This window comes from Equus caballus, chromosome 9 (assembly GCF_041296265.1).
Source record: "Equus caballus isolate H_3958 breed thoroughbred chromosome 9, TB-T2T, whole genome shotgun sequence".
NCBI classification, from domain to species: Eukaryota; Metazoa; Chordata; class Mammalia; order Perissodactyla; family Equidae; genus Equus; species Equus caballus.
Genome location: NC_091692.1, coordinates 56,153,045 through 56,179,474, shown reverse-complemented (window position 1 = coordinate 56,179,474; position 26,430 = coordinate 56,153,045). Strand labels below are relative to the sequence as shown.

At 36.7% G+C, this 26,430-nt stretch overlaps 2 protein-coding genes across 6 annotated transcripts in view; both read left to right on the top strand.

The window, feature by feature from the left end:
* The window catches only part of VIRMA (vir like m6A methyltransferase associated), a 67,134-nt gene extending 53,276 nt beyond the window's left edge, over positions 1-13,858 (top strand). For 2 of the 4 annotated variants that reach the window (XM_001489304.6, XM_070222328.1), the window contains exons 18-24: positions 6,724-6,876; positions 7,336-7,496; positions 8,150-8,246; positions 10,054-10,220; positions 10,671-11,002; positions 11,884-12,027; positions 13,511-13,858. In XM_001489304.6, coding sequence (XP_001489354.1) covers positions 6,724-6,876; positions 7,336-7,496; positions 8,150-8,246; positions 10,054-10,220; positions 10,671-11,002; positions 11,884-12,027; positions 13,511-13,665 — 1,209 coding nt within the window. In that variant the 3' untranslated portion in view covers positions 13,666-13,858. The remainder of the gene's footprint in view (positions 1-6,723; positions 6,877-7,335; positions 7,497-8,149; positions 8,247-10,053; positions 10,221-10,670; positions 11,003-11,883; positions 12,028-13,510) is intronic. The other 2 variants (XM_014728200.3, XM_070222329.1) reach the window with 1 other exon arrangement.
* Positions 13,859-23,618: 9,760 nt separating this feature from the next.
* RAD54B (RAD54 homolog B) overlaps positions 23,619-26,430 on the top strand; it is a 115,872-nt gene continuing 113,060 nt past the window's right edge. For both annotated transcript variants that reach the window (XM_023648697.2, XM_070222327.1), the window contains exon 1: positions 23,619-23,755. The gene's annotated coding sequence lies outside the window, so the exon portion shown is untranslated. The remainder of the gene's footprint in view (positions 23,756-26,430) is intronic.

Here is a 26,430-nt window from a genome sequence, read left to right as displayed (position 1 = left end):
GCAGAATAGATTTAGACTAATCCTTAAGGACCTTAAGGATTTTTGTAATGAGCATTGGATTCAACTTAATGTCTCCAGCCCCTAATAAGAGAGTCAGCCTGTCCTTTGAAGCCAGGCATTGACTTCTCCTCTCTAGCTATGAAAGTCCTAGAGGGCATCTTCTTCCAATATAAGGCTGTTTTGTCTACATTGAAAATTTGTTGTTTAGTGTAGCCACCTTCATTAATTACCTTAACTAGATCTTCTAGATAACTTATTTCTTAATTAAGGTCACATTGTTTTATAACATTATGTAAATTTCAGGTGTGCATCATTGTGTTTTGACTTCTGTATAGACTGCGTGGTGTTCACTACCAAGAGTCTAGTTGCCATCCATCACTATACACATGTAACCCTTTACCCCAAACCTCCCTGCCTTTCCCCTATGATAACACCAATCTGTTCTCCTTATCTATGTGTTTGTTTATCTTCCACATATGAGTGAAGTCATACAGTAATTTTCTTTCTCTGACTTTTTTTGCGTAGCATAATACCCTCAAGGTCCATCCATGTTCTCTCAAATGACGAGATTGCTCCTTTTTTAATGGCTGAGTAGTATTTCTTTATCCATTTGTCTGTTGGTGGGCCTTAGGTTGCTTCCAAGTCTTGGCTATTGTGAATAATGCTGCAGTGAACAAAGGGGTGCATATATCTTTTTGAATTAGTGTTTTCATGTTCTTTGGATAAATACCCTCTTCTGGATAACTTGCTGCAGCTTCTACATCAGCACTTGCTGCTTCACCTTGCACTTTTTTGTGTTGTGGAGATTCCTTTTTTCCTTAAACCTCATGAAGCAACCTCTGCTAGCTTCAAACTTTTTTTCTGCAACTTTCTCACCTCTTTCAGCCTTCATGGAGTTGAAGAGAGCTAGGGCCTTGCTTGCTCTGAATTAGCCTCTGGCCCAAGGGAATGTTCTGGCTGGTTTGATTCTCTATCCAGACCACTAAAACTTTCTCTACATTGGCAATAAAGTTGTTTTGCTTCCTTATCATTTGTGTGTTCGCTGGAGTAGTACTTTTAATATCCTTTAAATACTTTTCCATTGCATTTACCGTTTGACTAATTGCTTGGCACAAGAGGCCTAGCTTTTGGTCTGTCTCAACTTTTGACGTGCCTTCCTCGCTAAGCTTAATCATTTCCACCTTTTGATTTAAAGTGAGAGAAGTACGACTCTTCCTTTTAATTGAACACTTAGAGGCCATTGTAGGGTTATTAACTGGCCTAATTTCAATGTTGTTGTGTCTCAGGGAATAGGGGGGCCCAAGGAGAGGGACAGAGCTGGAGGGATGGTCAGTCGGTGGAGCAGTCAGAAGCCATACAACATTTATCAAGTTCACTGTCTTATATGGGCACGGTTTGTGGCACCTCAAATAATTACAGTAGTAACATCAAAAATCAGTGATCACAGATCACCATAATAAATATTAATAATAGTTAAAAATTTAGTATTGTGAGAATTACCAAAATGTGACACAGAGACTCAAAGTGAGCCAATGCTGTTGGAAAGACAGTGCCGGTAGACTTGCTCGAGGCAAGGTTGTCACAAACCTTCAGTTTGTGAAAAACGCATTATCTATATAGCACAATAAAGCAAAGCACAATAAAATGAAGTATGCCTGTATAGCCACTCCAGCTCTGTTTTGGTTACTGTTTGTATGGTGTATTTTTTCTACCTTTTAACTTTCAACCTATTTGTGTCTTTTAGTCTAAACTGTCTCTCTTGCAGATAGCGTATGATTAGATCCCGTTTTGTTTTATTTTTTACATTCTGCCAATTTCTCCCTTTTAATTGGTATATTCAGTCCACCTGTGTTTAATTATTATTGATAGGTAGGATTTGTGTCTGCTGTTTTGCTCTTTACTTTCTATATATCTTTTTTGTTTCTCTTTATCTCCATTATGTCTTTTGTGTTAAGCAGGTCATTTCTATTGTGCCATTTTGATTTCCTTGTTTCTTTTACCTTTTTTTAAAGTTATTTTCTTAGTGGTTGCCCCGAGTACTGCAATTAACACCTTAATTTAATACAGTCTAGTTCAAGAGAACAGATTGGTGGTTGCCAGAGGGGAAAGGAGATGGGGGGAGGGCGAAAGGGGTAAAGGGGCACATTTGTATGGTGGACAGATGGCGACTAGACTTTTGGTGGTGAACACAATGTAATCTATACAGAAGTCAAAATATAATGATGTACACTTGCATTCATATCATGTTATAAATCAATATTATCTCAAAAAAATCTAGTTCAGGTTAATACCAACAGAATTTCAATAGTATACAAAAAACTGCTACAGTATGGCTTTGTTCCCTTCCCCTTCATTTGTGCTGTTGTCATATCATTTACTTTGTGTGTGTGTGTGTGAGGAAGATTGGCCCTGAGCTAACATCTGTTGCCAATCTTCCTTTTTTTGCTTGAGGAAGATTGTCCCTGGGCTAACATCTATGCCAATCTTCTTCCATTTTGTATGTGGGATGTCACCTCAGTGTCGCTTCATGAGCAGTCTGTAGGTCTGCACCTGGGATCTGAACCCGCAAACTTGGGTCACTGAAGGGGAGTGTGCGAATTTAACCACTACACCAAAGGGTCGGCCCCATGACTTACATTTTTATACATTATGAGCCCATCCACACAGTTTTATCATTATTGCTTTACTCCATTGTCTTTTAATTCAGATAAGAGAAGAAAAGAATTATAAGCAAAATATGTTTATACTGCCTTTTGCCTAGGTAGATAACCTTTACTGACACTATTTTTTCATGAAGGTTCAAGTTATTGTCTATTGTCCTTTCAGGTCAGCCTGAAAGACTTCCTTCAGTATTTTTTGTAGAGAAGATCTGCTAGTGACAAATTTTCTCTTTCTCCTTTTCTTTAAAAAATCTGGTCTTGTCTTTATTTCTTCCTCATTTTTGAAGATTACTTTTGTCAGTTGTAGAATTCTTGGTTGATAGTGTTTGTCTTTCAGCCCTTTGAATATATCTTTCTACTACATTCTGGCTTTTATGGTTTCTAATGACAAATCAGTTTTTAATCTTATTGAGGACCGTTTTTATTAGTTGAGTCACTTCTCTCTTGCTGCTTTCAAGATTCTTTCTTTGTCTTTGACACTTAACAGTTTGATCATGGTGTGTCTAAGTGTGGCTGTCTCTGAGTTTATTCTACTTGGAGTTTGTTGATTCTCTTAGAAGTGTAGATTAATGTTTTTCATTAGATTTGGAAAGTTTTCAGCCATTATTTCTTCAGATATCCTTTCTTACTCTTTGTCTCTTTCTGGGTCTCTTATTATGCGTATGTTGGTGCTCCTCATAGTACCTCACAGGTATCTGAGGCTGTGTACATGGTTCTTCATTCTTTTTTCTTTCTGTTCCTTAAAATGAATATTGTCAGTTGACCTGTCTTCAAGGTCACTGATTCTTTCTTTTGCCAGCTCAAATCTGTTGTTGAGTCCCTCTAGTGAAGTTTTCATTTCAGTTGTACTTTTCCACTCTAGAATTTATATTTAGTTTCTTTTTTTATAATTCTTATGTTTTTATTGATATTTTCTCACATAGTATTAGATTTAGATCAGCTTTCTTTCCAGTGTCCTTCCAAACATTTACTTCTGTGATACCTTCTGAATAGTTCTATGTGAGTTCATACCTTCTGGAAGTGGACATCAGATCGTGTGCCTGCACCCTAAAATAACTTTTGGTATCTGTAAAATAAGTTCCAAACTTTTTAGCATGGTGTTCAAGATCATTCACTGTATGGCCAAAAGGCTATCTTTGCAACCGCTTCTCTCTTAGAAAGCATTTTATACTATGCCATCATTCATAAATCTCATCTACTTATCCATCTCTCCTTGGCCATGCTTCTCTTAGTTTGTTGGTGTCTGTGTCTCTCACTTTTTTTTGATCAAACTATAATTTGTTCATAGTGTCTGTTTTAATGCATCCTAAATTGTGAAGCCTTTTGAGATTACTTTTCTTTCTGTACACATTGCAGCATGTTGTTGGATTTCTTTTTGTAGATCATTTATTATATATGGCTATTCCCACCCCACTTTCTGAATATTAGGTCACTCAGGTCAGAGACCATGTCTTACTAGATTTTCTTAGAGTATTTGTACAGTGTCTTGTATAATTTAATAGCTGAAGTGTTTTACAAATGAAGAAGGAGATTTAAAATGTTATCATAAATTTGGTAGAATTTTTATTTTCTTGAAATAACTTTGTAGATTATAGTTTAAAGAATCTTCTTAAGAATTCTTTTTCTTTTCTTTTTTTTCTGCTTTTTCTCCCCAAATCCCCCCAGTACATAGTTCTATATTTTAGTTGTGTGTCCTTCTAGTTGTGGCATGTGGGATGCCGCCTCAACATGGCCTTGTGAGAGGGGCCATGTCTGCGCCCAGGATCCGAACTGGCGAAACCCTGGGCTGCCGGAGCGGAGCACGTGAACTTATCCACTCGGCCACGGGGCTGGCCCCTAAAAATTTGTTCTTACTGTTCACAGTCGTATGTATGTAGAAAACCTTCAAATTTGCTAAATTTGACCCTAGATTTTCTAAGACTGCTTTTAGTAACAAGTAACTGGATTAGGATTTAAAAGGCATTTAATTTTGTTCAAAACTATTTCTGTTTATAATAATGAAAAGAAAGATAATATAGAGAGATGAAAATTTTGTATCATTCCATATATTTTAATTAGTTTATATAGTTTTTTATCATTCTCCCCAACAATCTTCTTTTTTAAATAGATTTTATTTTTTTAGAGCAGTTTTAAGTTGACTGCAGAATTGTGTGGAAGGTACAGAAAGTTCCCAGATATCCCTTGCCTCCCACACCATGCGCAGCCTCCCCTACTATCACACAATCTCTCCCACTATTGACCTACCAACCTGCACCAGATTGGTATGTTGGTTACAATTGATGAATTTACATTGACACATTATTATCATAATTCATATCAAAGTCCATGGTTTACAATACGATTCACTCTTGGTATTGAACATTCTGTGCATTTTGACGAATGTATCCACCATTATAGTGTTCCACAGAATAGTTTTAGTACCCTGAAAACTGCTGTGTTTCACCTATTATCCTTTCCCCCAACCTCTGCAACAACTGATCTTTTCACTGTCTCCATAGTTTTGCCTTTTCTAGACTGTTATGTAATTGGAATCATATAGTATAGAGTAAGTCTTCCATATCTTTTCATGGCTTGATAGCTCATTTCTTTTTAGTGCTGAATAATATTCCAGTGTCTGGACAGTACTACATTTTATTTATCCATTCATTTAGTGAAGAGCATCCTGGTTCCTTCTAAGTTTTGGCAGTTATGAACAAAGCTGCTATAAACATCATGTGCAGGTTTTTGCGTGGACATAAGTTATCCTCATCTCTTGTTTTTTAACTGATTACTTTGGTGTGTTTTCTCTGACCTTTAAAAATAATAGTCATTGTAATACTTTCTGATTCAGCTATACTAAACTTCCCTTCTCTCAGTGAAAGTGGTATGAGGAAGTAGGAGTGAGGAAAGAAGCCAGATAGATGCCTTGATAATTTGTAATCTGGTTAATATACTTATTTCTATAAAATATGTTTAGTCCATTGATTTGTTTATTTTATCATCATTTAGAGGAGAGTTCCTTTAAAGAGAATTCTTCACAGGCTGTTTCTGTCAGTGCATTCTGATTATTTTTAACTCATTTACCTTAATTTTTTTCTTTGATGAAACATACGCTAGATGTTTCATCATCAACCTACCCTTCACCCTCATCTCAGAGCAAATAAACCCCTTGTAGACATAATGGTTTATTGAATTTCTCATTAAAACTGTATGCCCTCTTCCTTAACGTAATATAAGTGACTTCCTCAGTCTAGTGGTTTTTGAAAGGAACAAGCATGCTTCAGGCACAGTATCAGTCTGAGCAGGAATCTATTAAGAATAATTTTCATTGAAATGTGTCTAGTTATGGGGCAAATAATAGGAACTCCAAACAAAATTTTAATTGTTAATGTCTACTTAAAAATACTAAGTCCTACATCTGGATTGGTGAGTATAGTCTCCTGAGGAACCTTTTTCATTTTGAGCCATCTAAAACAGGGCTGTGTTCTATAGATCTGAAACTACTTCAGTGTTCTTTCATATGTGACAACATGGATGGATTTATTGTCATGAGCCAACATTTGTTTTACTGGATGAATTTTCTAGTGTTGAATAATTATCTCTCCAAAATTCATTTTATTATGTGGCATACTTTTTAAAGCAGAAAATATTAATTTTTCTACATGACAGAATATAGTCTTAAATATGATAGTTACTGTTTTCTTTAGTTGTTTGCCTTTTCTCCAGAAAGGTAAATTCAGATTCTAGCAGTTCTTTGTTATAGCAGGCATTTTATTAACTCTTGAGTATCAATCAGTATATTGCGTGTTCTGCAAGTGCCAGTGTATTTGCCATTACATATTTTTGTTGAGAAATCTTGGTGCCAGTGAATTGAATACTTGTATTTATCTATTTAATTTGTGAGTATTACGCAAAGAAAACTTATTTCATCTTTGAGCTGACTTAAAACTAGCCATTTGTACTGATATAAAACCAAAACATTGAGAGGAAGATTGCAGCAAATGGCTTAAATATCTGAATAAGTTTGGAAGCATCTTTGCAAATGTCTCTGCTCTTAAATTTAACTTGTGTGTGACATTTACAGGGCTGTTGTGGAGATGATAGTGGTCTCATGGAAGTAGAGGGAGCTCATCCATCACGGACGATGAGTATTAATGCTGCAGAGTTAAAACAGCTTCTACAAAGCAAAGAAGAAAGTCCAGAAAATTTGTTCCTTGAACTAGAGAAGCTTGTTTTGGTAAAAAAAGAAAAACAAAAACAGAAACAGCTCATTTCCAAGACATATTTTCTTCTCAATTTTGGCTAGTACACATTTTTTGTGGTGACCTTTTTAAATAGTGAACCCTCATTTGGGTATTTATACTGTTTGAAATAACTCTTTGAATTAATAATTTGGATGAAGTCCTCCATACTGTTATGAATCTTAAGGAGTAAATGAAGGCAGTAATTTTTCAAGTGTCTATTGTTTGGATGCAGGGGGCCCCCTGCTACCATTCTTTAGAAATAAAATGACAAGTATTTTTGGTGTTGTTTTATTTTAATATGTTTAACGTTAAGTTGGTAATTTCTTGATGGTGCTCCAAATTTCTTAATAAATGAAATAATACAGCCTTTTCTACTAAATGGTCAGTAGATTATGGGCATAAATGTTCAGATTTTACCTGCAGCTTCTTGTTCTGCTTTTGTTTGTGTCTAGGAACATTCGAAAGATGATGACAATCTAGATTCTTTGTTGGACAATGTAGTTGGACTTAAGCAAATGCTGGAGTCATCAGGTGATCCTTTACCTCTTGGTGACCAGGATGTAGAACCAGTACTGTCAGCTCCAGAATCTCTCCAGAATCTGTTTAATAATAGGTAAAATAAGCAATCTTTTGTGGTTGAGTAGATATTGTATATTTAATGGCTGGGGTCTAGAGAGCCAACAAACTATTTTTCTGTAAAAGGCCAGATAGTAAAAATTCTAGGCTTTGCAGGCCACATTCAACCTCTGTTGCATATTCTTCTGTAACTTTTTGTTGTTTCTTTGGTTTTTAAAAAAACTTTTAAAATATACAAACCATTCCTATCTAATAGGCTGAATGAAAACAGGCCAGTAGAGTGGGGGCCATAGTTTACTGATCCCTGGTCTAAAGGATATATGCCTCTTGATCTTTGGAGCAGTATACTTTTGGAGCATACTGACTCTTCAATGTGATGGAATTATTCTCTAAATTTAGAAAAATTAAATATGGACAGTTTCTGTACACATTGGCACAATGTAGTAAACTTGACTTTTTGGAAATAAAACCGGGGCTCTGTTTTATTTTATTAAAAGTTTCTGTTATTGGTTTTTAGGGATACTTAATTCTTAAATAGCTTTTTTGAAGGAGTCTTTTTAAGTGCTGATTTTACTAATACTTTAGAGGGTAACATTTTTAATTGTACCTTCCACGGATTTTAATTAGAAGATAGGCTAAAACATTTGATTTTGGAATTCTGCTTTTTACCAAATACTTTTCCTGTTCTAGGACTGCATATGTGCTAGCTGATGTCATGGATGATCAGTTGAAATCTATGTGGTTCACTCCATTTCAGGCTGAAGAGATTGATACAGATCTGGATTTGGTATAAGTAATTTTATTACTAAATATTTAGAGAAACATTGTTGATTTTTTTGTTTCTTTGTGTGTTGTCAGCACTAAAATAGGTTACATGTTATATGACTGTTAAAATTCTCTTGGGGATCAGTACTTCATTATTTTTATTTCAGTCACCCACTTAATGGTGTCCAGGTCTCTCAGTTCTTTATGGTACCTGTTTTGCTTCTTTCTAGTTAGTGAGCTGTATATTTGAGAATGAGACTTCAGGGGAAAATTACATTTTTTGTATAAGTACTCTGAAGCACTCTGTTTTCTTATGTTTATAGCGTATAGAATAAAGTATTGCATAAAATTACAATTCATTCTTGTATTTGGGTTTAAGGAGAGGAATGGTGTTATGGTATCTGCTCTTAATTTGGGGAACTGTAAGGAATATATTTATTAAAATAATGTAGTGTGAATGGGAATTGACATTCTTAAACATAATGCTGAGTAGGTAAGAGTGCAGTTAAAGATTTAAAATTCAGCGCAGTCTGTTTTATGCTTCTCAGAGATGTATTAGGGAGGATGATTTTAGCCACATCTTATTGTACCATATATTGGTTTTTTTCCTTGATCAAAGAAATAAATATGTATTTGGATATTCGCTGGACCAAAAAATGCTAGTTTTCACCATGTGCAATAAAAGGAAAAGAATGATTTACTTCACCTTTAAGGTGTATTTAGCGTATTGAGGGCTCCTTGTCTTTCTTTAAAGTATCACATAACATTCAATTAAAATTGCATTAAAGAATTCATTTCTGCTGGCCCTGTGGCCTAGTGGTTAAATGTGCATGCTCTGCTTCTGCGGCCCAGGGTTTCACTGGCTCTGATCCTGGGCATGGACATGGCACCACTCGTCAGACCATGCTCATGTGGCATCCCACATAGCACAAACAGAAGGACCTACAACTAGAATATGCAACTATGTACTAGGGGACTTTGGGGAGAAGAAGAAGAAGAAGAAAATAAAAAACAAGAGAATTCATTTCTTTTTTAGTGTAAATTGTTCAGTCTCTTCAGAGCCGCGCTATCCAATAGAACATTATGCAGTGATGGAAATATTCTTTGCCCTGCTAACCTCATGTGACTTTTGAGCAATGAAATGTTGCTAGTGTCACTAATGAGCTGAATTTTATTTTGACTTAATTTTAAATAGGCATGTGTGGTTAGTGGCCTACCATATTTGGCATCACAGGTCTAAAATATTTGTGTTAGAAGTTGTTCTTTTTTAATAACTTTATCTTGAATTGCAGTGAGGATCTTGACCTTACGTGGTTTAGGGAAATTTTAGGTCTTTTAGGTTTGATAAATTTGAATAAAAGCTAATAAGTAAATGTAATTTTCATTTCTTTGAAAGTAACCTTAGGTCAGAACTTCATTAAATGCATAGAACTTTGAGATCTGTGGCACAAAATCCTTTTATAATAGTCATGTTGACTATACAAGGGCTTGCAGAGTATGTTATTTTCAGATTCTTTTGGAAAAGTTCTGGAGATACTACGTTGTTAATTTATATTCAGAAATCCCTTGTCAGGCAGCAGAGGTCTCCCAGATTAACACCTCTTCTTTGAGGAGGAATACCATCCTTCATCCCACAAGCAGCTGAATTCCTAAGACTTTTTTTTGACTACTAATGATGTTGTTTTTTTAAAAGATGAGAGAAAGAGGCAGATCTATAATTTATATGACAGATATAATTTATACGAAATAAGAATTTCTGTAATTAAATGTTACATTAATAGTTATATTTAAGGTGTATTTTTCATTTTGTTTCATTTTCATGACTGCAGGTAAAGGTTGACTTAATTGAGCTGTCTGAAAAATGCTGTAGTGACTTTGACTTGCATTCAGAATTAGAGCGCTCCTTTTTGTCAGAACCATCATCTCCAGGGAGAACCAAGACTACTAAAGGATTCAAACTTGGGAAACACAAGCATGAGACCTTTATAACTTCAAGGTAAAATTTATTCTACTGAAGATCTTGATTGTGGTCATGTAAGCTTATTTATTTTACTGTAATTTAAGATAGAGACATGACTATTAAAAGGAAATTGACATAATTCAATCATGAATATTGTTTGGAATTTGTTTAAAAGATAGTAATTTGGCCAAGACATACCCCGTACATTTGTTATTTTGTTCTACTTTATGAGAGTTTGGAAGACTTAAACAAGAGGTGAACTAGATTATTTTAAATAATTGTTAGTCATACCAGTAAATGTGAGAACCATTCTTAGCTGCTTTTGTTGTAGTTCCCTGGAAAGTAATAGAGGTATTTGCAAAGTTAACACAATTGGAATAAGAAATAATTTAAATGTAGTTTTCATTATTGCAAGGATTGACTTAGGTTTTCATTGGAAATATGAAAAAAATAAAAAGTTTTCATGGAATATCTTTGTTTTAATAGTGGAAAATCTGAATACATTGAACCTGCCAAACGAGCTCATGTTGTGCCACCACCAAGAGGAAGGGGCAGGGGAGGATTTGGACAAGGTATACGACCCCATGATATTTTTCGTCAGAGAAAACAGAACACAAGCAGACCACCATCTATGCATGTGGATGACTTTGTTGCAGCTGAAAGTAAAGAAGTGGTCCCTCAAGATGGAATACCCCCACCAAAACGGCCACTCAAAGTATCCCAGAAGATTTCTTCTCGTGGTGGATTTTCAGGCAATAGAGGAGGACGGGGTGCCTTTCACAGTCAGAACAGATTTTTCACACCACCTGCTTCAAAAGGTGACTACTTAATGTATGTTTTCTAATGGGTTAGAATATTAGAATATTGAATAGAAGTGATTTAGATGGAAATGATTCAGATAAGTATTTTTCTGTTACTGCAGTTAAGCTGCCTCTAGACCAAAAGTACTATTTGTGGAGTACTTTATTGGATAGAAAACATCTTGTTTCACGTTAATCTTTGATTAATTGCACATTTCGTGATGAGTTTAGAAGTCTTGCCTTATTTTTTTCCTTTTTACGTTGCAAATTGTGTTTATCTTTTCTGAATAATATCCATACATTATTTTCACAACTGGGCTTATCAACACTTTCCTTAGGATTGTTCTGTGTAGTTCACCATTGATTCTTTTATCTACTTGCTTCCTAATGTTATATTTAATCTGTTTTAAATTGTCTCAAAGTTTTAGAAACTCTGAGTGTACATATAGAAATTATACTTCACTAGGGGATTGATGACATGTTTTCCTGCTACTGAGTTAGAAGGGTGGGAATGAAAGAGAATAAGAGTTTACATTAGTAACAAACACTTATGTAACTGTATTAGGAACTATTATAAGCACTTCACATATAGTACTCTCACATCAACCCCATCAGGTAGGTTCTGTTAGTACCCCCACTTTACAGAAGAGAAAACTCCATCAGCTGACCAGAACACATAATGTAAGTGGCAGAACCAGTATTTGAACCCTGGCAGTCTGGTTCCAGAAAATCTAGTCCTAACCACGTATGCTTCTGCCACTCCATAGTATATTTCGTTTATAGGATTTCATACTTTCTCTTCCGTTACTTTTGAAGATTAAGGAAAACCTGCCAAATCTTCCTTAATCTAGTTGAAGTTGTGATGAAACTAGATTTTTGATTGTATTGCCTGTGTTTAGGAAACTACAGTCGTCGGGAGGGAACAAGAGGCTCCAGTTGGAGTGCTCAGAATACTCCTCGAGGAACTTACAATGAAAGTCGCGGAGGCCAGAGCAATTTTAATAGGGGCCCTCTTCCACCATTACGACCGCTTAGTTCTACAGGTATACATCCTTCTACTTGACACTGCTGAGAGAGGGAGGCAAATCCTCCTTTTCAAATTATTGAATATGGTATAGTCTCATTCTGGGAGAGAATATTTTAGAATGTAGACTTATAATTCTAGAGGCAATTTAATGTTATATCTGTGAATGAGTGCCCAATGTACATCTTCTATAGAAATGGTCAAAATTTTATTTTATTTATTTATTTATTTATTTTAATTTTTTTTTTAAGATTTTATTTTTCCTTTTTCTCCCCAAAGGCCCCGGTACATAGTTGTGTATTATTAGTTGTGGGTCCTTCTAGTTGTGGCGTGTGGGATGCCGCCTCAGCATGGCCTGATGAGTGATGCCATGTCTACGCCCAGGATTCGAACTGGCGAAACCCTGGGCTGTGGAAGTGGAGTGTGCGAACTTAACCACTTGGCCACAGGCTGGCCCCAGAACTGGTCAAAATTTTAGATCCTAAACTATGTGTATAATCTGAGCAGTTTCATGGTCATATGTTTTTTTCATATTTCAATAATGAAAGCCAATCCTTAAGGTACCTTTTTGACCAAAGTATTTTAATAACATATCCTCACGGAGTATATTCTATTTTTGTTTACAGTATTGTCTTGTATATGTAAGCATATAATCTTTTTTTTCCTAAAACATTATTATGTCCAGGCCAGAATTCTGGTTGAAAGTAGCTTTTGGTTTCAAATGCACATTTTCTTGTAACCACTTTATTTGAAATATAATTTTCACATATCATACAATTTGCCTGTTTAAAGTGGATAATTTAGTGGTTGTCAGCACATTCACAGAATTTTTGCATGGATTTTAAAGGAGCAAAGAATACAATAGCTCCCCCTTACTCGTGGTTTTGCTGTCTGTGATTTCAGTTACCTGCAGTCAACCACAGTCCAGAAATATTAAATGGAAAATTCAGAAATAAACAATGCATAGGTTTTAAATTGCTGTGCTGTTCTCAGTAGCATGATGCAATCTTGTCGTCCCATTCCATCTCACTTGGGATGTGAATCATCCCTTTGTCCAGTGTATCCACGCTCTATATGCTACTGCCCATTAGTCACTTACTAGATGTCTTGGTTAATTATCAGATCGACTGTCATAGTATTGCAGTGCTTGTGTTCAAGTAACCATTATTTTACTTAATAATGACCCCAAAGTGTAAGAGTAGTGATGTTGGCAATTCAGAGATGCCAGAGAGAAGTTATTATTGTTAATCTCCTATTGTGTCTAATTTATAAATTAAACTTTATCATAGATACGTATGTATAGGAAAAAAGCATTATATATATAGGGTTTGGTACTGTCTACAGTTTCAAGCATCCACTGGAGGTCTTGGAATGTATCCCTTGAAGATAAGGGGGGGACTACTGTAATTCCTGTCTTGATGTGAGCTCTGTTATAGATTAGTATTTATATAATGAGAAAGGAAAGGATGTTGCAACTAAAAACTATATTCTTTCTTTTATAGGCTACCGACCAAGTCCTCGTGACCGTGCTTCCAGAGGTCGTGGGGGACTTGGGCCTTCCTGGGCAAGTGCAAATAGTGGCAGTGGAGGCTCAAGAGGAAAGTTTGTTAGTGGAGGCAGTGGTAGAGGTCGTCATGTACGGTCCTTTACACGATAAACATTCTTTTGGGAACATCCTAAGTGTATATGAATATTTCTTGAGGACAATAAAAATAAAATAAGACATTGAAGGACCAATTTAGACTTAGCAGTTATCTGGAGACATCTGAGAGAATATTTTTATCTGAAGAAAGCAGATTTTGTTTGATACCTGACTCAAGATTTCAATAAAAATCCAAACTTTGTATGTATGTTTGTATATATTTTTTCCCCTTCTTATATGACTATTTACAAAATTTCTTAGGTAGAAAATGAACAATAAAATGTTTTAGGTTTTAGTGTATTTCTTGCCTGTACCACAGATGTTCCCAATACTTTCTCAGCTCATGGTGTCCTATAGTGTTTCAGTAATTTTTCACAGCACACCTAGACCAAAAGAAATGCCTAATACTTCCATTTGTTAAGCAGTTAGGTCCAAACAAATAAGAATTTATGTCATAAGCACTAGTAACTGTGGACACTGCATGGTTTCAAAACCTTGGAATCAGCTTGAACACTGCCAGTATCATTTCCTGTTCCACTATGCTTTTTGCATAGTACTTTTTATTACAACCACTGGAAATCCAGTTTTGCAAGATACACTGTCATGGAAAGAAGCATCGTACTATCTAATATTGAAAACGTAAACTACCTCGAGCTAGTAGTTTGTGTTGTGTCCAACAGATGTGTTTCCCTCAAAAATTTAAAATATCCTGTGGTGCCCATGTTCATTTCCTTGGGTACCCTGATGCACAGTTTGGGGAACCTTTGCTTGCACCAAAAGAAACACGACACTCTTCTGCTTCACGTTAGAAATATGTATATACTTTGCGTTTTAGCTTTATATCAACTTAGGCTATTATATTATGCAATTATTTAAAAGTCTAAAATGAGGCCTATTCCAATACTGTTATTTTAAGAATCAGAAACATCTAATAAAATCTAGACTCTATACAGAAATAAAGCATATAACTTTGAGAAAATAGCCATATTTTTCCCAAGAGGTGTCTTAACACACTGAGCCCTAAAATATAGAGTTCAATTAAACAACAAAAGAGTGTATGAGTCTCATTCCATCCCTTTATCACTCTGTTTTGCTGAACTGTTTGTGAGAATAAGAAGTTTGTTAGGAAAACACCTTAGGGAAAAGCTCAGCTCTAAAGATTCTGATGTTTAAGTGAAAGGTAATGGAAATCTTTTAATAAGTAATGGCCTCAAAAAACCCAAGATAACCTAAACCTGTCAATCCTGAAACCTAATGAGCTCACCCTCTCTAAAGATGCATTTTTTACATTAGATAGAATTCAAATGTCTAACACAATTCTCATATCATACTTGTAAAAATAGTTGTTGCTTAAGTAACTACATTTTTTAAATACTAAGAACGTATGGCTGTATATAGATACGTAATTTCTTAATTTGTTTTTTAGCTCTAAGTTAAATGTGATCCCTGAGAAATATCAGAGAACTGTTTCTGCTGTTTGTCTTTTAGGTTTAGGTTAATACCCAGTAATTCAGGCCAGCCAAGGTAATAAATTATTAATGTAGATACAGATTAATATCAGCCCAATTAAAAATGTCCTGAGTAACTAAGAGGCTTGGATAAATGAGCAGAGAAGGAATCCAACATGTTGGTTATCCCTTTTATCCATATATCACTCAGTCTTTCTAACTATCCAGCAAAGGTGGTATCTTGATTTTACAGATGGAGAAAGCTGAGGGGCTTGACTCAAAAGTGATGGAAACAAGATTTAAAACCAGGTTGGCTAGCTTCTAATTCTTTACCTCTTCTTCCCATCTTGGAGAGGTAAGAAGCTACTTTTAAGGTTGAATGGTATTAAAGATCAGAATTAATTTGTCATTTGAGTGAATTTATTATATGGAAGTGGAGTTCCAAAGAGCTAACACTGTTTTAGTCATTTCAGAAGTGAGCCAGATAGATACGGGGGGATGGTTGCTATTATATATATTTAGATCTGTATGTAAGACCACATACCTTCAAAAATAAGTGTGAATTTTGTGTGTACTTTGGTAGAATAGGTATATGTATTATTTACAAAACTACTTTGTCTTACATAAGACATTCCAGGGAAGGTTTTCAGTGGTATTTAGAAATTAATGAAAAATGCAGAATACTTTTGAGACAAAACTTTATAACACAAGGAGTTGAAGAATGATTTGTGTTTTTTTGGTAAGAATAAGAAAAAAATGCTCTGAAGTACTGTTATGCTTCATTTAAAAACAACGCTTCTGGTAGTAATCAGTGTGTGTCAAGCACTAGCAGGTTAGTTGTATTGCTTTGTGTAAAAGTAATTGCAAAAACCTGCAGATTGAGAATGTAGGAATGAGAGTATGTCACGTGAGCATCTGCTGTGTTCCATATACCGTAGTACAGCCTGGGGAATATAAGGATGAGTAAGATATATTTTCTTTCCTTAAGAAACTCACAGTCTAATAGAGGAAACAATCATGTAAACAAGTTTTTTAAAAGGTAAAGTTAATGGGTAAGTGAATAAATAGAACACCTCAGCGTCCTTGAATAATCCAACCAGTACATTTCAAAGTGATCTTACTGTGGAGTTTTTTAAGTAACTATGTTTTTAAAATAGCTAAATAAAAAAACACTTGACATTGACATTACAATTGTGTGTCCATAAATAACATCTTTGGAATTGTTTTTATATATAGACAAGGTGAAAAAATTATTTTTGTTGTTAGTGCCGTGAGTTGATTCTGACTCCTAGTGACCCTGTGTACAGCAGAGCAGAACCCTGCCTGCTCTTTTTGTGCCATCCTCTCACCTTCTGGCGCTGTATCAAACAATGCTCTGCTGCTATTCATAGGGTTTTCATGGCTAATTTTTTCAGAAGTGGATGACCAGGTCCTTCTTCTGAGTCTGTCTTAGTCTGGAAGCTCCACTGAGACCCGTCCACCATGGGTGACCCTGCCGGTATTTGAAATAACCGGTGGCATAGCTTTCAGCGTGACAGCAGCACACAGCTGCCACAGTATAACAACTGACAGACAGTATTGTGGTTGTACTGGAAACGAATCTGGGCTGCTGTGGTGAGGGTGCCAAATCTTAACCACTAGACCACCAGAGCTGGCTGAAAAAATTATTTATGTGATTTTATTTTTAAATTCGTAGAACAGATTAGGAAGTAATGAGCAAGATAATACAAGGGTCCTGTAAATCCATGAGCTAGAGAAAAGGATGCAAACTCAAGTACTAGCAGTGGCCTGGAAAGTAACAGAAATGAGAGAAGAGAGGCAGATGAAGAATAGACACTGAAAACTGGAGAAGAGTCTGCAGTTGACGCTTTGACCTTAGTACCTGGGAGAAACATGGGAGAGTTTGGAATTGGTGGCCCTGGAGAGTGCCTGCAGTGTTAAAGGAAACTACTCTTCAACTTCAGCTGATTGATACCTTGGATGACTGATGGGTCCAATGCTGATTCATCTACTGACTTCTTACAAAGAATTTTCTTTAATGTTTTTAATTTTATAATTTTTATTTGTGGTAAAAAACAAAATTTGTCATCTTAACCAGTTTTTAGTATACAGTTCAGTAGTGTTAATAATATTTAGATTGTACTTCCATCTCCAGAAGTTTTTCATCTTGCAAATCTGAAACTCTGTACCCATTAAACTACTCCCCGAGTCTCTCTTCCTCCAGCCCCCGGCCACCACCAGAGGCTCTGCTTTCTGTCTCTGAATTTGACTACATAACTCATTTAAGTGTTGTCTTTTTGTCACTGGCTTATTTCATTTAACATCGTGTCCTCAAGGTTCATCCATCTTGTAGCATGTCTCAAAATTTCCTTGCTTATAAGGCTGAATAATATTCCATTGTATGTCTCTACCACATTTTGTTCATTCATCTGTTGATGCACACTTGAGTTGCTTCCACTTTTTGGCTGTTATGAAGAATGCTGCTGTGAACATGGGTGAACAGATGTCTGCTCAAGACCCTATTTTCAGTTCTTTCAGGCATGTACACAGAAGTAGGATTGCTGGATCATATCATAATTCTCTTTTTAATTTTTCTGGGAATTACCATACTATTTTCCATGATGCCTGTACCATTTTACATTTTTGCCAACGAGGGTTCACAATTCTCCACATCCTCACCAACACTTGTTATTTCCTGTTTGTTTTTTAAAGCTTAGCCATCCAAATGGATGTGCTTTTGATTCCTTTAAAGAGAAGCCAAAAATCTGGAAATTAAACCAATTTTAAATGTGATGATTAATTAAAAACATATAAGCCAAACAAAACACATATACAGGGCGAAATGCAGCCAGAGAGTTCCAGTCTGAAGATATCTATTTTAGATATTGGAACTGGGTTTCTATAAAAACTTGTGTCCATCTGAGACAGTAAAATTTACCAAGTAAATTTGTCATAGGACCTGAAGGCTATAGAGAAGTTCTGTGGAGCTGAAAGGCCTGGGTTTGAGAACGATCTCTATCACTCATTAGCTGTGCAACTTTAATCAACTTTAATCTCTGATCTTAAATCTATCTGTTCTGCCTACCTCACTAGGTTTTGGAGATTAAATAAAGTATGTATTTGAATTTTTTTTATGTGTAGAGCAATATTGTTTTAAATAAGAGCCTCTACTGCCTGGAATAAAGTATACTAAATATGACATACTTGCTAAATTATTTCTGATGTAGAAATTAGTGCCTGCTTAAGAAATAATGTGGAAGTTATGAAAATAGAATTATACCAATGTAGTCTACCAGACAATTTTGATATGTTTTTAAGGAGATTTTTAGTTTGAGGACAGTATTATATAATGTCTTGTGAACATAGATTGTAAGTGAAGACAGTCCAGTTCCTAAGAATTCCCAGGATACTTGGGGCATGTGGTAATAATTTTAAAATACAATATTTATATTTTAAAATATAAAATGGTAGATGGTGTGAATATGCAGAGAATGGTGAATAGTCTACTTTGGCCAGTGTAGGATGCAGGAGCGAGGGGAGAAGAAATGAAGGGAAACTGTACTTGGACATTGGGGCTAAATTATGAAAATTATGAAGGTCTTATTTGCTGAGCTAAGCCATAGGGAGAAACTAAGTTTTTTTGTTGTTAATATGAATGGTATTTTCAAATTCAGTACACTTTTAAGAGCATCTACTTTTGGCCAGTCACTGTGAAAGATGTTTTCCATAAATTAACTCACAATCACACCTATGCTTTAGAAAGAGAACTCCTCTTGTGCAGCCGGGAGGATGGATTAGAGAGGGAAGAACCTGAGGCAGGAAGAGCAGTGAAGCAAATATCTAAATCAGTGGTTCTCAAAGAGTGGTCTTCAGACCAGCAGCTCAGCATCACCTGGGAATTTGTTAGAAATGCATATTCTCAAGCACCACCCCAGACCTAAGAATCAGGAGGTGGGGGCCCAGCAATGTGTGTCTTAAGAAGCCCTGGAAATTATTCTGCTAACGTTTGATGCACCCGAAAGTTTGAGAACCACTGATGTATATCAATGGTTTTCAAATTTAGGAATCATCTGGAGAGGTCATTAAAAATGCAGGTCCCGGGGCCTACAAATCTATTTCTACAAATCTTCTCAGGAGATTCTGATAATCAGCCAGGGTTTGATCCGGTGGCCCAAATGAAAAGTAATATCTTTAGCTAACACAGTGGTAATGGAAACGGCGGGATCAAATAGAAAAGATATTTCTCAGGGAATTGAAGCAGCTCAAGAGACTTTGGGGTGGTAAGTAGAGCCATATGCTCCAAATGGATTGCAAAAGGTGAAGATGAAAAGATGACTACCTTTGGTAATTAGGAAAACTTTATAACTTTTGTGATGGCAATTTTATTGGAGTGCAAATTTGGGGGAAGGTAAGTAGAATCCATAATGCTACTTATTGCATGATTGAGAAGTGAGAAAGTATATGTGATGAGTATTTTTTCAGTTTGGTGGAGAACAGAGGAGAGATTGCTAAAAGCTATGTGTACCAAAGCCATCCCCTTCCCAACAGTTTACATGTAAAGATTGCCTTTGCGTTTGTGGCCCTAGACTGTATCTGCAGATCTAGTTAGGTTTTTTTGTGCTTCCATACTTTCAATTACAGACTGCTTTGGAAATTCTGTTTCTGATTTTTGTGTTCTAAGTTCTTCCGTCTCCCTCTTTCAAATCTAAGAACTTCTTAAGTATGCTGCATTGTTTCATGCAGCCTAAGTATCCTTGAAGAGTAATTTTTTTTTTTAAAGGTTTTAATTTTTCTTTTTTCTCCCCAAAGCCCCCTGGTACATAGTTGTATACTCCTCGTTGTGGGTCCTTCTAGTTGTGGCATGTGGGACGCTGCCTCAGCGTGGTTTGATGAGCAGTGCCATGTCCGCGCCAGGATTCGAACCAACAAAACACTGGGCCGCCTGTAGCGGAGCGTGCGAACTTAACCACTCGGCCATGGGGCCAGCCCCTTGAAGTGTAATTTTTTAATGACCCTATTCTGGTTAGTATATTTAGCATATTATATATTCTTGGGTTTTAAATAGAATAAAGTTTTGTGGTATTAATTTGGAAAAAGAATAATGCTGAGTTGCATGGCTTTGATTTTAAAACAAAGGGCAAAACTAAAACAGCCAAATGAAAATTCTTACTGAAAATTTTTTCAAATTAGTAAATCATAACAAGTGATTTGAGTTGACAAACTGTATATTATACACCAGTGAAGGTCTCTTCATTTGCTAAAGACAGGCTTTGGGAGTATTTTGGTAAAGCTTTGAACTAAAGCAGGCCTAATGGACCCCCTTAGGGCTGCAGCTGCTTTAAACTGTTTACTCTAGGAATCATGCTTTTTGATATTCTGGTAATCCTGGAACAGTAACATTGCTACCTACTCTGACCCAACATTTCACCTGGTCCTGCTAGAACAACTTAGGGTCCTCTGGAATCATTGTTTCCTTTAAGTTAAATAAGGAATCAGAATTCATCTGTAAGCCAAAGACATGTGAAACAAATATCATCCAAAGCTGCTCCATAAGCATGTGAAGCTTTAAAAAGCTGTTCAATAATTTCATCTCCAAAATTCATTTCAATGTAAAGCCAGAAAAATTATAAATGAAAAAAGCTAAGTACTAATCCTGGCTTTCCCATTCTACTTGCTGTATGATATGAACAAATTAAATCATCAGTGGGTCTCTGTTTTCTCATATATTCTGAAATATTAATAGAATTCAGAATGTGTGTAGTTTGGAGGAGGGTATGGATCAGAAAAGACATATCATTACAGATATTTATTGTAGAGTTCAGGTAAAAAGTCCAGGGGGCTGGCCCAGTGACAGACTGGTTAAGTTCATGTTCTCTGCTTGGCCAGCCTGGGGTTTGCAGGTTTGGATCTTGGGCGCAGACCTAGCACCGCTCATCGAGCCATGCTGTGGCGGCATCCCACATAAAGTAGAGGAAGATTGGCACAGATGTTAACTCAGAGCCAATCTTTCTGACCAAAAATTAGTCCAGAATTGATGAAGTGTAGCAGCTAAGAGACAAGTGGAATAAACACAACTGAGAAAAGAATTAGGGTAATCACACTAAAAGGAGGTATCCAAATTCTTTTTCTCCTCTCCACTCCCCCCAGGAGAAATGTTCAGCTCTGATGTTGGTGTTGGTTAATAAATTAACATTACCAATAACCAATAACCAGTTAATGTTGTTAATTCATAATTAAGAGTTGTGGAAACTTTTGCCTCCAATAGTTCTAATGTTAACTGAACCTGAGGACACAGTATAATATCCTTACAAAAAGTATTTAGTGGTAATAACACTTTAGTATTTACTTAATGATTAAAAAAGGAAAGGAAATGATCAAAAGTTTACCAAAATATTTGTTTCCAAAGATATATGCATCCACAAAATTGGATGAAGATTTTTTTAAAACTCCATTCACTCTCTTGTTCTCATTCAGTGTCATGGTTTTAAGCAGCATCTCTACACACTGATTCCTCTAAATTTCCAAACTAGACCTCTTCTGTGTTGCCCCGGATTTACATCTTAACCTCTCCACCAGATGTCTAGTAAGCACCTCAAATTTGACATACCCAAATTGAGCTCTTGATATTCCCTCCGTGATAATTACTCCTCTGCTATCTTCTTTTCTCAATAAATGGCAACTCCTGTGCTTCCAGGTTCTCAGGCCAAAAGCCTTAGAGTCATTCTTACCTACTCTGTTTTGCTCACACTTTACCTATGATCTGGCTTCTATCTTCAAAGCACATCTAGACTCCAAGTGTTATCACCCCTGCTGTAGCCACCCTGGGCCAAGCCACCATTGTCTCTTGCCTGAATTGTGGTAATGGCCTCCTAACTCAGCTCAAAAACCTTCAATGGCCTCTCATTTCAGAACAAAAGCTGTAGTTCTTACAATGGTTCACAAACTTCTACATGATTTCCCCTGTCCTTGTTATCTCTTTGACCTCATCTACTACTTTCTGAACTCACTCTGCTTGAGCCACCGCCTCCTCACTTTTGCAACTGGCCCTAAGTACATTATTGCCTCAGGACTTTTGCTTAGGGAGGCCTTCCCTGGCTACCCTATCTAAAATTTCAATACCCTCAGTCTCTGCTTTACTCTTCTCTTTAGCACTTTTTACTCGCTAACACTATATAGTTTAGTTATTTACTTCTTTATTGGTTGTTTCCCCATTAGAATGTAAGTTCCATAAAGAAGGGATTTTTGTCTGTTTTATCCACTACTATATCCCCAGCAACTACTGTGACTGGCGCATAATCAGCTCTCAGTAGTTGCAGATCGAATGAAGATATTTCACCTCACTGGTAGACTTTGTAATTGAAAAGCAGAAAATTACAAATCATTTATTTATGTAATAAGCTATGTTACTATTGAGAAATAGTTGTATTCTTTCTGGCTAAAATGATGTATCTTTCTAGGCCATCTTTATTTGATATCATAAAGTAATCAAGTGCAGTAAAATAAATATTTCATGATGATAATTTTTATTAGAAAGAATAAAAAGTAAGGTTGATTTCTCCCCCCTCACAGACAATTCCTGTAAAATAAAACTCTTTTTAAATTTACTGTTTCAAAGAAAAGTATTTTATTTGCTGTGTTCTATCTAGGACTGTATTTCTTTTTGATTATACTTATCAGTCATAATTTTGCTGTTTGTCTTTATCCTTATTGTAGAAAATTAGCCCTAACTTTAAAAACATGAACACATAAACTTATATGGTATGTAACTAATAACATGTTCATTTGAAACACTAATTTTGCCAAAATAAAGTCCAAAAAATTATAACAATTTGCTATATAAAAAAATTATAGTCACAATTTGGTAAAATTTAATACTTCCTAATTCTTCACATACTTTTAGAGTTACCTGCTTTTGAAAAGTAGGCTAGATGATGAAAATAATTATTTTCACACATTTTTAAGCGCTTTGTTCAAAGTGGAATATTTTTCTAGTTACTACAGATGGTGGCCTGATTTGGAGATACTTTTATATTAAAAGGCCCAGGACCTATGTATTTCTATCTTGTCACCATATTAAAGTGTTGGACCACTTTTAAAACGTCAGTTTGCCTATTTGGGCCAGGAACTTTAAAGGGATATATTATTTTAACAAAGTTGCTGAAGTCACTTCATTCCTAAAATGAAGCATAATTTAAGAGCTTTGTGGTAAAATCCATTATATTTGCATACTATTTTTCAAAGCAAATACTGCTACGCAAACCATCAAATTGCATGACCATATTCATGTAGATGTTCTCAGTTTTAAGAAGTATGGGTCATCTGTCTTAAAATGAGGTCTGTAGCCTCAGCGTCTACGCCATATCTGACTATAGGAATCAAATGCATATCTTTGGAATTGAACCATAAACCGGAGCCAAATTTAGAAGCTCTAAAAGAGAAACGCAAAGGGTCATGCGCAATGATGCGGTAAGGTTGTCCAATCAGAGTCGGGCTGGACCGGGCACTGCGTCGGAGAAGTAGTGCGCACGAGCGGGGGTCTTGTCCGCGATTGGCTGCGCCAAGGCGGCGGGAGCCTTGAGTTCCTCCGGCGGTGAGCGGAGGGCAGTCTAACCCGGTTCTTCTTGGCTGGACCCACGGCTTCTGTCGGGTCCTCGCTGGTGCGTCACTAGAGGGGAAGGCTTGTGAAGCTGCGACAGCCTGCAGGCTCGTGCAAGACAAAGCGGGGAGGGGCGCCGGAGCAGGCCTCCGAGGGAGGAGGGAAGGAAGGCGGCGGAGCCGCCGTGGTCACCTCCTGCGGGTCCCGGAGTGCGATCTGAAGTGTGAGGGACGCCCTCGCTGCTGGCCCTGTGGTGGCTGGTGGTCGAGGGCGGGGTGTGGGGGTGCGTTTGTGTGCTGGGGAGGCCCCGGCAGAGGCGACTCCGGGCAGTGGTGCCTCTGCGCTATCTCTGGGGTCTTCCCGCTCTGCTCTTGTGGCCCTTGGGTTTGTTTCCTCCAGGATCAATCTACGTTCTCCTGCACGGTACTAATTAATTAATGGAGGATTTTTGTAGGCTAGTTTAGCGGGGCCACAAAGTTAAAGGAGCAGCTTAAACCACGAAGTGAAATAACTACTGCCTAACGTAGTTAGAAGGCTAACAGCAGGAAGATCTTACAGGTTTTAGATTGTTTTATTTACATTCTTGCCTCCTAGAGGTTTGATGGTTGCACCCCATCCCTCCTTAAAAGCCCAAATGAATCCATAGATTTGGGCCCTCATTCCCTTTGTCGAGCTACATCCTTCACTCATCCCTCACGGGACCTTCTCTACTCTCGTAGGACCTCATGTATTAAACATCCAATAATAATTGTAGATAGTAGTAGTATAGATAATAATGAGTGCTTACTATGTGTCAAGCTTTGTTCCAAGTGCTTTAAGTATTTCGTTTAATTCTCCCAAGAATCCTATGAGTAATTATGATTATTGTACCCCCTTGTATAGATGAGGAAACGGACACACAGAGGTTAATTAAACTGTGCAAGATCACATGCTAGGAAGCGTCAGTCCAGATTTATATTCAGGCATTTGCCTCCAAAGGTGTGTTCTTAATTTTTACACTATATTGCCAGATAATTTAGGCCTTCTGATGTGTTGCAGCTGTCAGCCTGGACTTGCCATTTTACTTGGGAGGACAGAAGCAGGAAGGTGTTAGTCTCATTGCAGAAGTTGTGGCAACATGGCAGGGCTGCCAAATGGACATTATTTCTGGGGCCTAGGAAAAGGGGTCAAATAGCACTAATTTAAGAAGTAAAAAGGATGCTGAAGTATTTAGGGGGAAATGTACTGATGTCTGCAGTTTACTTTGAAATGCATGAACAAATTATTGGCTTGATGGATGCCTTCCTATGTCAGTGGTGGAACTAGTTGACTTGGACTGGCTCCAGTCTCTTTTTTTATGGTGAATTTTTTTTTTTTTTTCCTGAGGCAGATTCACCCTGAGGTAGCATGTGTTGCCAGTCTTCCTGTATTTTGTATGTGGGTCGCTGCCACAGCATGGCTGATGAGTGACATAGGTCCCATCCTGGGATCTGCACTGTGAACCGGCTCTCCTAAGTGGATTGTGCCAAACTTAACCACTTTGCTACCCTGGGCCCCTCCAGTGTTTTTTTTTTTTTATTTTATTTTTATTTTTTATTTATTTTTATTTTTTTTTTAAGATTTTATTTTTCTCCTTTTTCTCCCCAAAGCCCCCCGGTACATAGTTGTATATTTCGTTGTGGGTCCTTCTAGTTGTGGCATGTGGGACGCTGCCTCAGCGTGGTCTGATGAGCAGTGCCATGTCCGCGCCCAGGATTCGAACCAATGAAACACTGGGCCGCCTGCAGCGGAGCGCGCGAACTTAACCACTCGGCCACGGGGCCAGCCCCCAGTGTTTGTTTTTTTAACTACCACTCTACTGCTTCTCACATGTCTACATTCTCAAATTCGTTATTATTTTCTTTATTCGTTTACAAGATAAATAGGAGGGTTGGAAAATTAGAAATCATATATTAAGTGTAGAAGGGTTTAAACTGGTGAGTCTTAGAATTTAGTGTTGAAAGAAATTTTATCATCTAGTCTATCTTTTTATATTACAAATGAGGAAATTAGTATCTAGAGAGTTTAAATAACTTGCTCCAAATTTCTAGCAACTATGTTTTTCTAGTGTTCCTTTTAAAAATGTGTCAGTCAGACTTTTCACAGTATTATAGTGGGATCTGACTAAATGCAGAGAATAGATCCTATTACATTTCATGATGTGGAGGTCATATCTAGAATTTATTACTTTAAGTAGGCTCATTGTTATTTCAGTTGAGCTATGGTCATCTAAAAGCCTTGAGATTTTCATCTGAACTTCCCATTGTTCTGTTTTATTTGATGAATAAGTAACTGAGTCTAAAGGCAGGGCCTAACACTTGCTTTCAAATCATCTTGTTGCAGTTAGCTTGTGTCAATTTCAAATTTGTGACAATTACATATCTAGAGACATGTAATATTCTACTAACCTATTGTAAAATGGAAATGAGGTTAATGAGGTTACTTTGGCATGACTTGTTTGAACAGAATCCGTATTGACTACTGGTAGTGATAAATATGCCTCTAAAGTAAACAGATAGTCACAAAACATCTGTTTAATAATTTGCTCTAAGATTGTGCTAATAGAGATCTGTTTTGCCCTTGAATAAGAAACAGTAGAGAATGTCCTCCACTGCTAATCCCTCAAACTTTATACAGGTTTGCTGTTTATCAGTTACTCATGTATTTCATCATTTTAACTGCTGAAATTGGAAAATGTCTAGCCATCAATGATGGCGT